At 47.4% G+C, this 13,084-nt stretch overlaps 1 protein-coding gene across 1 annotated transcript in view; it reads left to right on the top strand.

Annotated features, from left to right (window-relative positions):
- Positions 1 to 779: 779 nt before the first annotated feature.
- Positions 780 to 13,084, top strand: part of LOC147712386 (alpha-1,3-mannosyl-glycoprotein 4-beta-N-acetylglucosaminyltransferase C-like) — a 158,982-nt gene continuing 146,677 nt past the window's right edge. Inside the window, exon 1 of the mRNA XM_086923081.1 lies at positions 780 to 1,334. Within this exon, the coding sequence (XP_086779207.1) occupies positions 1,233 to 1,334 (102 nt within the window). The 5' untranslated portion in view covers positions 780 to 1,232. The remainder of the gene's footprint in view (positions 1,335 to 13,084) is intronic.

Below are 13,084 nucleotides of genomic sequence, written 5' to 3'. Positions count from 1 at the left end.
TTTAGCAATTAATCTGTGCTTGGACTTCATTATAAAGAGAAGAACTCTGAGTAGGAGCAGGAATTGACATATTGATGTTTTCACATCAATCTGTGTTTTCTTTAAGTTAAATGCTGGGATAAACATATTTTCAGCTGTGAATCTCTGTTGAATGTTAAATTACAAGAATAGGTCCTCCCTTGTCCTCAAAGTGATAACCATGCAATATTCTTTTTTAATGTCACAGGGAAGCGATCGGCGGGCTGGCCTATGTTGCAAAACTGCATTTGAAAACGTGATGTGCAACAGTGACATTTTCTACATAAATGTGAATTTCTGCCCTCGCTACACTTTCCATAAACTGCTGTACACTTTAGAGACAAATGAAAAAACAAAGAAAAATTGTTACTTCCTTCAATGGTTCAAAGTTTATTATACACGAGGTTCTATTCCCACCAGCTACAACCAGTTAACTTTTGCCCAGATAGTTTTAAGATCTACATTTGGTGAACTGTCGTTGGGCTTTTGTCTGAAACAGCAAACAAAACCCTTATCTACTGAAACGTAAATGAATTATTCTGTCCCCCATGTTTGCCTTTTCATTATTTTTTCCATCATGGCAACTGTTCTAAATCTCTGGAAAGGAAGTCTTTTTTCCAGCACAGCGACAGAGTAATGTGCTAAGGGGCCCCCCTGCAGCTCGCCCCCCCCCCCCCCCCACTGCGTGGGATGCGGGGGGGCCTGTGTTACGCCCCTGCACAGTCTGAGTAATACTGCTCAAACAGGCACACGAATGCAACCTCTTCAAAAAGGTTCTGAATGCACGCGCAACTGGTGTTGTGCAATCCTAGCCTCGGTGCTGCACCTATTCTAAATGTTGAAGGTCATCTGTGGAGCTTGCCGAGTCTGGCTCTGAGGCACCAGGCCGACTTCAAACATCCCATGCCCCCTGCGGTGTCATCGCCCCTGTAGCCGAGTTTCCATAGGCGTGCTCCTTCGTGATGAGGAACTCTGCCCCAGTGTGGCGTTCTTTTGTAGTGCACTCACCGCTCGGGGAAGGGAGCGGCTCAGGCTGAAGCTTTAAAAGAAACAGGCGGACCAAGTTCAGTTGTGCCGCTCGCTGCGCCACAGAGGAGCCTGGCAGTGCCCTGTTCACCATGTGGTTGCGCTCTCTTTCCTGTCGTCCTAGGATTGCTGTGAGCAGGAAACGGACCTGGTGACAATCCCCGAAGGAAGGGGCGCTGCCCACGGCCATGCGATGCTCCTTGAAGCGCTCCGCGGCGCTTGCTGCATCTCTGCTTATCTTCTTCATCCTCCTGCACGTAGGAACTAAGGAGGAAGACGACCCTGCGACGGTGAGTACCTTTTGCCAAGGAAGGTGGTGGTCAGTAGCTGTCTTAAGTGGTGGACGGGAGTACGTGCAGGTTGCTGTGTGTTTTTTTCTCCGTCCCAGGCAGAGCTGGACTCACTCTCTGCGAGGCTTATGCGCAGATTCCTCGACGGACCCGTGCCTCTGGGGGACTAACGAATGCTGGTGGAGTCTCTCACGTGACAGGCTTCAAATTCAGATTGCAAGAGACCGCTGCCCCTGACATGCCTTTAGGGTCGAGCCCAAACCAGTCACACACGTGTGGTTCTATGCGGAGATTTCGTACGAGACAGTTACATGAGGGGAGAGAGCAGGGTAGTCAGCCGCAAGTGAGACGGAGGGCAGCATATATATATGACTTTGCCCCATCCCCACCGGCCTTTCAGAGGCACAGCATGACATATGGCAGACTCTGCAGTCCGGCAGTGAGAGCCGGACCCCTGCCCACTGGCCGCCCAGCTGTGTTCGGGTTGAGGTCCTGGACTGACATTCATCCATGTCCTCTGATGCACACAAGTGCTTCCAGTCGTCTCTGCGGCCGTAGGTACCTCAGGTGCAAGGCTAGCACCTAGCAGTCTTGTGAGAAAAGGTGAAACCGTGGCCGACGCCTGGTTGCTTGCTCGAGCATGGTGTTCCCGAGAAGTTCTCCGCGTGCTGGCTGGTACCTTGAATGCACCTTGTGCAAAGCGCAGGAGGGTACACATTCCAAAGTCTCAGCAACACAAGAGCAACATGTGACTGCACTGCGGGCTGTTGCAAAACAGAGCGCTCCCTTGAAGCGTGCCCGTACTTGCGGCACGCGCTGCAGAGACCAGGGGCTGGGGTGTATCAAGGCTTCACCCCCTCTCGCCGGCGAGAGCGGGCTGGGTAAGGGGGAAGCAGAGGCTAACAGTCTGAGAGGCAGGAAGCGGGTGGCACTGTGAGAGTTTAGCTCCGGTGTGAGGAGCGGGCACGGGCTCTGTGAGAAGCATGGGAGAGGGGCATTATGTGTAGGTCACCCCGGCGCACAATGCCACAGGCTGGCCGTGGCTGGTGGCTGAAACTGGCACTGGTCAATGGTTAGCCATGTGATCTGAGGACCGGTGGCAGCCTGAGAAGTTGGCATTTGCTGGCAGCGCGAGAAGCAGATACCAAGTGCCTGATGATGTGCAGCTGTCACGGGTGGGTAGTTTCACCCGGTGGCCTCGGTGGTACCTGGCAAGCAGCTAAGGAAGGTTGTGGGGTGCAGTGTAACTAGATTATGTGATCGGTGCTCCTAAAATCCGCTCTTTTATTTTTTATTTAATTTTTAAAGTTTTATATAGCGCTAGCTTAACCCGTAGGTATCAGAGCGCTTTACATACACACAGTAACCAGCAGAAGGACATTACATTATATTGTATGCCGGCATTAAGGAAGCAAACCAAAGAAAAAAAAGTCAGCATGGGAAATAAATATGCAGTGCAGCGGAGGGGGAGAGAGCAATACAAAGAAACAGGTGAGAATGACATAGTCCGGTCACCCTCTATGCTTGAATGTCCAGGGAGAGAGGAGACAAATCGGATATAGCAGTCTAGGTAAGTTGACGTTGGTCCTGAAAGTATTTGTTTAGGAGATGGAGTTTCAGGTCCCTTGGCTCTGGTGGGCAAGGCCAGCCTGGGAAGCTGGCATTGGTGGTCCGCAGTGTAATACTCTGGCTGTGGTGCAGTGTGCGAAGCTGGCACTGTTGTGCCTCATGTTCCGAGGCTGGCATTGCCCCGCTGAGTAAGGAGCAAGTTAACGTGCTTGCAGCTCGTGTTCAGGGAGTTGGCAGCGCCAGGACGAGGGACACATGCCCACCTACCGGCATGCCCCTCTCAGTCCTGGGGGTTGCGAGGAGAGCGCCTCTGGATGCAGTCTTCCTTCTTATAAATGAACTTTGTGGTCGTGATGTCTGTATTTTGTATAAACATCTCAATAAAAATCTTGTGAAATAAAACGAGTGGTATGCTGGCTTAACGGCCCATAGTTCTGGAGACGCTACATGTCTAGACGTGGTCATTCAGTTAATAAACTAGTAACCTAAAGCATTCTGGGAGTTGTGGCCTTGCGCCATGTTGTCTACTGATTTAATCCCACCACGGTACGACTAACAGTGTTTAGTAATACAGCTCTGGCCCCTGGGGGCATTGTTGATCCGGGGCGGGTCAGGGGTGACGCCTTCATTTCCGCTCCACCGTGTCCCGGTGTTACAAAGGAACAGGAGGTGTTTTGGAAGCTCCCCCTCACTTTCCTGCTGTGCTTCTCGAGTGGCAGACAGTTGTGTATCACCCCAGCAGGCGCCGGGACCCTGATATGAGTAAAAACAGACGTGTCAACAGGTTGCCCTTCTAGCCTTTGATGTACTGAATAGAGATAATCTGGCGAGCACCAGAGAACAGCTCCTACCCCTTCCCCCAACCGTAAAAAACACATACACTACCAGGCTGGGCTATTAATAAACCCTTGCCAACTTTGATTCACAACAACACGCACAGCGTGCATGGGTGTGATTGCAGCCCGCAGAGTCCCGAGGCTACAGGACGGAGTAGGATTTATCGTCAGGAAACGACAGTCTCAAGCTGTTTTCATTTCGCCAGAACAGTCCTATACTTTTTTTGTTTTTTGTTTAAAAATCCCTTTAATGGCGCTGGCCTCCTGTGCTGTGAAGCCAGAGCAGGGTCAGACAGGCAGAGAACAAACAAGCCTTCTCCGCAGGGCTCTCTCCTACATGGAAGAAATACAACACAGTTATTCTTTCTGCGAGGTATTATAAAGGTGTTAGCAGATCTGGAATGCTGCCTTTTAATGCACACCTTAAAAGGTGGGCAGGTGGTACAGGCTGATTGCATATTACTATAAGTATAACTTTTGAAAGCACTTTAAGCCTTTAAACACTATCTTTATGCCCGTTTTGCAGTAGCATATTTTTCACTGCAATACAGTTTTCGGCCTGGCCTGAAAGCGCAGCAGTCGCCAGATGTAATGTGATCAACCTGCAAAAGAGCTTTCAGGAGTACTACAAAGAGGGGCTTTGGCTGCGCCCACATGTTGGTAGTGATTGGGCTTAAGTTTTGTGCTTCCACAGGAAAAAAAAGTGCTTCCCCTCCACACTGCAGTGATTATTTTATTTATTTATTTGGCCGCCTGAGATTGCAGCAGCATGGCTAACTGAGCTTGAACTTTCAGGAGTGCACACATGACAAAGGCATGTAAGGGTGGATTGCTATTACTCTGAAATAAAACCTACCGATAGGCAAATTTGTCTTGAAATGTCACAGATTACCGTAACAGGCAAGGGTTTCGCTGCTGGGTACCCTCACAGACAAACCAATGGCATAGAAGATTTGCACTGCCATTGGTAAGCCCTGTTAGGAAAGATAGCATTTTTCTCCCACTGTAATTTCATATGCTATGTTAGATTATGGCTGTATGCATGATAGTTGTCTTGTGGGAAAGACTGTGCTCTGAACAGGAGGCCTCAGTTTTTTACGGTGACAAGCCTGTGATAACAGGTGATTGGTTCATTAGGAAAATATATTTCTGATGTCATTGTTCTGATCTATTTATTATGAAAAGTTATGATAAATGCAGTAGGCCTGACATAATGATGGTGATAAGCATATGTTAAAGTCACCAGACATGTTTTTAATATTATTCTCATAAAACCTACAGATAGGTATTTGTTACAAGAAGTGTCACACATTATCTTGGTTGGGAAGGATTTTGATGTTGGTTACTGCCTCTGGCAAACTCTAGGAGAAGACTATTGTACTCAGTAGTGGCTGCTATAATTGCTTAGTGGTGGGCGGGGGGGGGGAATACAATTAAAACTAAACAGACATTTATAAATAATTAAAATTACACTTACCTACCGCTCCAACAGCTGCCGGCTTGCTGCGCCCCTCCGATCCTGGACTCCGACTGCACAGGCTCCTAGATGCAAAATGCCAGCACTTCTCTCATGCTGGGAATACAATTTCCAGCATTAGAGAAGCACTGAGGTTGGTCTGAGCAGCTTCGTTTGCCGCTCAGACAGTGCATTGGAGCCTAGGGTGTTTTTCCAACCCGGCTGTGCAACACAGCCAGGTTGGAGAAACATAAGTGTTTGGCTGCCCTAAAACAGCCGGCCAAACGGACATGCACACTTAAAACGGCCCACCACACCTCCCCCTGCTATGCTTTTTGAACAGGATTTCTTGGCCTGTTCCCACCCCGCTGAAGACTCGCGTCCTCAGCTGTTAGACAGACAAATATAATGATAATAAAATGCTTTTATTATCATTTTATTTTTCCACATCTAGTGGGGAGACGGCGCTCCTCCTCCAGTACAGAGGAGCCTCCCCTGATTGTACTATAATAATTATTGCTAGACTCTCTTCTTCGCTGTTTGCTGTCTGCTAGGATCTTGCAATAAAACATTAATTAAATAATAAATACATCTATATCTAAATTTCTCTCTCTCTCTCTCTCTCTCTCTCTCTCTCTCTCTCTCTCTCTATCTATCTATACATATATATTCACTGAAAAAACCATAGGTTTCAGGGACGTTATAGTTAGTTGGACATTTCACTCATACAAAACCATAGAAATTCCGCCGTTATAGTTAGTTGAGCTAACTGTAACTCGCGCCCCCGCAATGCACTGCTGATGACGTCTCATATTACATCATTCATGACATTGTCAGTGACATCACTAATGACATCACTGATGACACCTCAAATTACATCACTGATGACATCATCCAGTGAATGTGTGTTTCTGTAAAGTTTAAATATGTTTTATATATATGCCAAGGTGTATTGAAGAATAAGTGGGTGTATAAGTGTCTGGATGAAGGATTTAGTAGGTGCGTGACTGACTGTATAAGTGAGTGATTAAATGTGTCTTACTGATGGATTAGTGACTAAACTGTCTGAATGTCTGTATCAGTATGTATGTTGTTGTATAAGCTGCTGTATGTGTTGGTCAGGAGCTACATATGGGTTATTGATTGGTTGCCTGAGTATTTGTATGGGAGACTGCGTGTGTGTGTGGGTGGGTGAGAGGTGTGCAACTCTGTGCATAGATGTGTGAGTGGTTGATTCACTGGGTGTATGACTTTAAGAGTTCATGTGGAAACAGCTGTATGGGGGGGTGAGTGTGTGTATGGGTGTGTTGGTGAGAGAATGGATGTCTCAGTGGTACATGTCCAAGTAACTACATATGTAAAAGAGTTGGAGTATATAAATGACTATATGTGAGAGTCAGTGATTGTGAGAGTGGCTGTATGGATGAGTGTATACTTGTATTAGTGATTTTGTAAGAGAGTAAGTATGCGTTGTATTGTATTGTATCTATGCTTGTATAGTGCTACTGCCACCCTACGGGTATCCTGGCGCTTCAGATATCAAAGCATTTGGTCAGCTTGATGGTTAACAGAAAGATCGAGTGTGTGGATCAGAGTTTCGGAAATAGCCACGTTTTCAGGCTTTTCCTGAATTCGATTAGTGAAACACTCTGTCTGATTCTTTGTGGCAGCTTGTTCCACAACTGTGCCCCTACCACGCTGAAAGCCCTCCCCCCCATCCGAGAGCGTTTACATTTTGTAACTGCCAGCAACCCGGTACCCGAGGACAGGAGCTGTCTCTGAGGAAGGTCCCAGGAAAATCTTTCCTGTAATGGAATTGGGCCCATCTCATGTGAGGCTCTGAACACCTGGCAAAGTGACTTGAAAAGAACCCTTTCCCTAATTGGTAGCCAATGAAGCTTTCTCAATGCGGAAGTGGAGGACGAATGGGGTCGCAAACTCAGCACCAGTTTTGCCGCTGCAAACTGGACTCTTTGCAGCCCCTGAAAGATGTACTGGGAGCTCCTACATATAGGGAGTTGCAGTAGTCCAGTCTGCTCAACACTGTGCTGCTCACTACCAGAGAGCGCAGATCTCTTGGTAGGATGGGAAGTATTCGACGTAGCAGGCGTAACAAGCCAAAGCAGACATTAGCTGTCTTAGTTGCCTGCGACTCCAGCTGGAGGTTCTTGTCTATTAGGACCCCCAGATTCCGCACCGTATTGGCCGGAATCAGTGGATCCTCCTCCGGACTGAGTCTAAACTCCAACAGAGAATATGTGGAAGGCCTTGCAGGAGACCATAAAAGCACCTCAGTTTTTCCACCATTGAACTGCAAGGAGTTCCTCCGCAGCCAGCGTTAGTATCTGTATGAATAAATGAGGTGGTGTGTGTGTATAACTGTTAAGGTGAGTAAATGAAACTATGATTCATTCTTTCTATGACTGACTACGATGAGTGCATGACTGACTAGGATGAGTGGTGGAGTGTGAGTGTCTGTATAGGTGTATGAGTGCATATGATAGTGTTGTATTGATCAGTGACTACATGTATGAATGGTTGTATGAGTGAATGAGTGCATGTGTCTGTAGACCTAGGAATTAGTGAGTGTGTTTGTAGCAACTGGTATTGGTGTCTCTATTGTTTTGAAAATGGTACTCTGTATTTTACAGGGGGTGTATCAAAGGTTATATTAGGCTGTGAGGAGGTGCATCAGATTATCACTTGGATGATGTCATCAGTGATGTCATTTGAGATGTCATCAGTGATGTCATCAGTGATGTCACTGACCATGTCATGAATGATGTAATATGTGACGCCATCAGCAGTGCATTGCGGGGGCGCAAGTTATAGTTAGCTCAACTAACTATAACAGTGGAATTTCTATGGTATTGTATGAGTAAAATGTCCAACTAACTATACCGTCCCTGAAACTTATGGTTTTTTCAGTGAATTTCAAAGGTTTTTTAAATGCTAATTTGTAACTATAAAGTCCCTGAAACCTATGTTTTTTTCAGTGAATTTCAATGGTTTTTTAAATGCTAATTTCTAACTATGCCTACAAAGGTATGACATGTAAAGAAAGAGGAAGAAAAGAGCAGAAAAAAGCAAGACAAATGCTGAAAGCGTCAACAGAAGTCCAAAAAGACAAACATATGTGCAGGAAGAAGCAAGAGATGTGCAGATCGAACCAACAGAGGAGCAGGAAGTCCTCCTGTGCCCCCAACTGTGCTAAAAGACACTTTGAAAACACCTACATACACTAGGGAACACTATGCATTGTGGTACCCCTGTGATTAGCATGACCTCCTCTGTATTTGCCATGAGATAGTGCCTGATGTGACAAGTGTGCAAACGCACCCCCTGGTGCGTTGTAAATTGGGGGATTAAGTCCCCTTGAGTCCTGAGGGTCCCTGGGGGCCAACTAGACCACCAGTGACCTCCAGTAAGTGCCACAGAGCTGCGTTGCAGAGTGGTGTAAAAAGGGGCGGGCCCTTGGACCACCTTTCTGCAATACAGCTCCCTGGCGCTTACAGGAGGTAACTGGTGAGTTAGTTGGCCCCCATGGACCCTCAGGATTTAAGGGGACTTAATCCCCCAACTTAAAACCCACCACAGGGCACGTTTGCACACTTGTCACAACAGGCCACGCCCTCTACCTACACCACTGTTCAAACGCACCCCCTGGAGCATTGTAAATTGGGGGATTAAATCCCGTTGAGTCCTGAGGGTCCATTGGGGCCAATTAGCCCACCAGCTACCTCCACTAAGCACCACAAAGCTGCGTTGCAGAGAGGTGTAAAACGGGGCATGGCCTCTCAACACCTCTGCAACACTGCTCCCTGGCGCATAATGGAAGTACCTGGTGGGCTAGTTCACCCCCAGGGACCCTCAGGATTGAATTGGACTTAATCCGCTAATTTACAATGTGCCAGGGGATGTGTATGCACACTTGCTACGTCAGGCCTGCTCCCTCCCTTCCCCACTGTGCAAACGCGCTCCCGGCACATTTTAAGTTGGGGGATTAATTCCACTTGAGTCCTGATGGTCCCTGGGGGCCAACTAGCCTACCAGGTACCTCCAGTTAGCGCCACAGAGCTGCGTTGCAGAGAGGTGTAAAAAGGGGTGTGGCCTCTGAACACCTCTCTGCAAAGCAGCTCCCTGGCACATACTGGAGGTACTTGGTGGGCTAGTTGGTCCCCAGGGACCCTCAGTATTCAAGGGGACTTAACTCCCCAACTTAAAACGTGCCACAGGGCGCATTTGCACACTTGTCACATCAGGCCGCACACCCTCCCTGCACCACTGTGCAAACGCGCCTCCTAGATCGTTGTAAATTGAGGGATTAAATCCCCTTGAGTGCTGAGGGTTCCTGGGAGCCAACTAGCCCACCAGCTACCTCCATTAAGCGCTACAGAGCTGCGTTGCAGAGAGGTGTAAAAAGGGGCATGGCCTCTCAACACCTCTGCAACACTGCTCCCTGGCGCATACTGGAAGTACCTGGTGGGCTAGTTGACCCCCAGGGACCCTCAGGATTGAAGGGGACTTAATACCCCAATTTACAATGCGCCAGTGGGTGCGTTTGCACCCTTGCTATGTCAGGCCCACCCCCTACTTTCACCACTGTGCAAACGCACCGCCTGTCGCGTTTTAAGTTGGGGGATTAATTCCCTTTGAGTCCTGATAGATTTACACCATTTAAAAAAAGGTCGCTTTCTGAACCAAGCTCTACCTTTCTGCAAAATTTGGGGCAATTCAGCAGTTTGGGCTGTAGCTCGTCGCAAAATTTCCTATGGAAATTAACATGAGAAAAAAATGTTTTGGGATCCCCTTTTTTCTCAGCCCCCGCTTGATGAATCACCCCAAACTTTAAAGATAGGAGCTGACCTAAAAAGTGCAAGTTTTTGGAAAATTTCATAAAGATTCGTTAAACGACGCCAAAGTTATAAGCAAATCAAAAAATGCTTTTCCTATTGAAACTAGGTTGTAACTATAACTACCTACTGGCGACTTCCCCATAGAGAATCATTGGTGTCTTGAATATATGAAAGCAGGCTAGACACATGTTCACATACAAAGAGATCAAAAAACCGTATAGTACCAACCACGCTCACTATAGGTCTCCCTGGCGGGTTTCTTCTGTCCTTATGTATTATTGGAAAGAAATAAATGACCGGGTTCCGGGGATGGTCAACCTTGAGATAGGCATATTCATCAAATGATAAAAGCCCCTGATCAAGCAAAAGTTTGAGTTACTATGATATTCAATTTGATGTTTGTCGATCGGATTCTTCTTGAGCACCTCATAGTAGTCTTTGACATTCAATTGCTTATTGGCTTCTTTAATATAATGTGTCTTATCTATGATGATAATGTTGGCACCCTTATCTGGGGGCTTGATAATGAGGAAGTAGTGGGCCTTCACTACACTGAGCTTACACTACTCCTTTGGTGTTCTTGAAAGTTGCTGTACACTGGCATGCAGCTGAACGCAGGCGGTGCAAGGAAAAAGGTGTTGCTGCTAGCGGCTACAACTCTCACAAAACCTCTTCCAGTAAAAGAGAGCCTGTACTTGAAGTCTGCAGAAATCTACAGAGTACTGTGGAAACATTTTCTTTATTTCCTTCGTATCACGAGTATAAATACAACACTCAAAATGGCGTTTTGTTAAATTTAAAAAAGGCTTTTGAATAACCGAAACACATCTCATCTTACTATTATATGCTGTACCTGGAACTTTTCAGTGCTTCCGACCACCCTAATATGACCAGGGCGGTCGGGCCACCTTGGGATCACTGCAAACCCTGTTGGTGTTGCGGTGGACGTGATGCACCAATAAGCTTGGCGGGGCTGCTGCACCCCACTAAACATATTATGAGTTTCCTCACCGACACACTTTTTATGGCGGTGAAACCACCATTAAAAAGTGTGGCAGTGAGGAAACAAAGGAGGCACTACAGGGCCCCTGTTGCCTCTGCGCCATCGGGTGCATGCAGGGGGCACATGTTTTGTCCCGGTGTGCATGCATCCCCAGTTCCTGCAGGGCATAGACTTAACAGTTCATGCCCTGCAGGACCTGCCTTTGACATTCCGATTGCTGTGCCTTTTTCAACGGCACCGTAGTGGGACCGCCAAAGAACTGCCCGCCAGAGCAAAAATAAGTCATATTCTGGCGGGCGGTCCCTAATGTCTTTGGAGGTCTCAGAGCAGGGCAGCAGCATGATGGTCCTGCTCCGAGACAGCCAAAGTCATAATAAGGCCCTAAGTCTTAGATTAATTAGATGGCAGACGAATTGCCTGGGGATAGGGGCGATCCATTCATATGTTACATGAAAGGAGGACTAAGCAGTAATAATGAAGATTCAACAAAGCGTACCCTGCCGAGGTTGACACACAGAGCTCTCAAGTGAACCACATTAGAACAGTTCATCTACCATTTCACACCTTTTAGAAAAGCATACCTCTGATTTCTCTAGTCCAGTGCATATCAATGAGACCTTCAAATTAGAGCCTACGTGTTCATGCCAGGTTAAAAGCGTAAACAACTTCATGCTCTGGGAGGTGCAGGGTTGCAGAGGAGTATCTGGCATGAGACTCCCTCCCTTTCAGGTCAGGCAGTCCACGGGCAGGGTGCAGCAAGATACGGTAAAGTGTTAGCATCAAGGATGGAAGTAATTCAACAATGAAGAAAATAAAATAGGGTGGAGATGGCCTGAGGCTGGTGATGTGGAAAGTAAAGAATTAAAGTGGTATCAAGTCAACAGAGACACATTAAACCAGCACTGTAATATGAGAGTTTGTCTTTTGGAACATGGAGTTTCACGTTCCCTTTAGTAGGATGTGCCACAATGTACCATGTTTGTTAGATACAAAACAAGACTGGTCTAGAATGTCAAACATAATATAGGTCTTCACGTCACCCTCCTTGAAGTGAGAACCGCGTGCTCGGTTTCAGAAGATTTATTTGGAAAGAATGATATACAATGTCGCTGGGATAGACGGGCTCAGGAATTGGTGTTTGGCATTTGACCTGACTGTCAGATTGCCCCAGAGTCCTGAAATGAAGTTTTTAGGTCTCGGCTGGCGTGGCTGCGCCCATGCGCAGCTCGCTCGGTGAGATTTTATGTTTTGGAGGAATTTCAGTAACAACAGGCTTTAAGCCCCGTCCCTCTTTCCCATTGACCGGCGTCACCATTTATGATAAACGGTGGCCAGCCATTGGGAAAGAGCTTTTTGTGACGTTGACTTTTCTCTTTTACAGACGGCCCACTTGGACAGGTTCGTCTGCCTTCCTTCTGCAGTGAAAGCTTTCTTATCTTTATGGGCCCATGTGTTTCAAACACATGGCCCATAAAGACAAGAGATCATTTGCGACGAACAGAAAGCGCGGTCCTCTTTCACTTTTGGGACGCACATGCATGCCCGTCTTCCTGCCATCCAGAAATTGTCAGGCGTTATTGCTTTAGGTGACTGAGTGGCCATGCTTGCTTCTTTAAGGCCCTAACAGCTACGAACGGGCTCTTCTGTGCACTCTTGATGTTGCCTAAAGCGATCACTCCTATGTTTAAAAGTTGATTCACGGGGCTGATTTGTGGCAGTGTCTCTCTCGCTTCCCGGGCTATTCCCTATGCAGGCCTTGCCCGGGAATCAGACCTCCATCCTTGGCAGGCCTCTCCTGGGTATGAGGTTCCTCTCCCTGGCAGCGCCCCCCTCTCCCTCGGTTCACAAAGATCCTCCTCCTCTATCTCAGCTGCAGACACTCAGAGCAGAGGCTGCCTTCGCCGAGGTGGGTGTACTGAGCCCCCTCCCTCTTCCAAACAGCAGGAGCTGAGCACCAGGGCACACATTGTCGCTGGCATCTCAAGCAGGTGATGGCTGGAGGAGGGATGCGCCTCAGGGGCATGCCGCAT

Source organism: Lissotriton vulgaris, chromosome 5 (assembly GCF_964263255.1).
Source record: "Lissotriton vulgaris chromosome 5, aLisVul1.2, whole genome shotgun sequence".
In the NCBI taxonomy this organism is placed as follows: domain Eukaryota; kingdom Metazoa; phylum Chordata; class Amphibia; order Caudata; family Salamandridae; genus Lissotriton; species Lissotriton vulgaris.
This window is presented reverse-complemented; position numbering and strand designations above follow the sequence as displayed.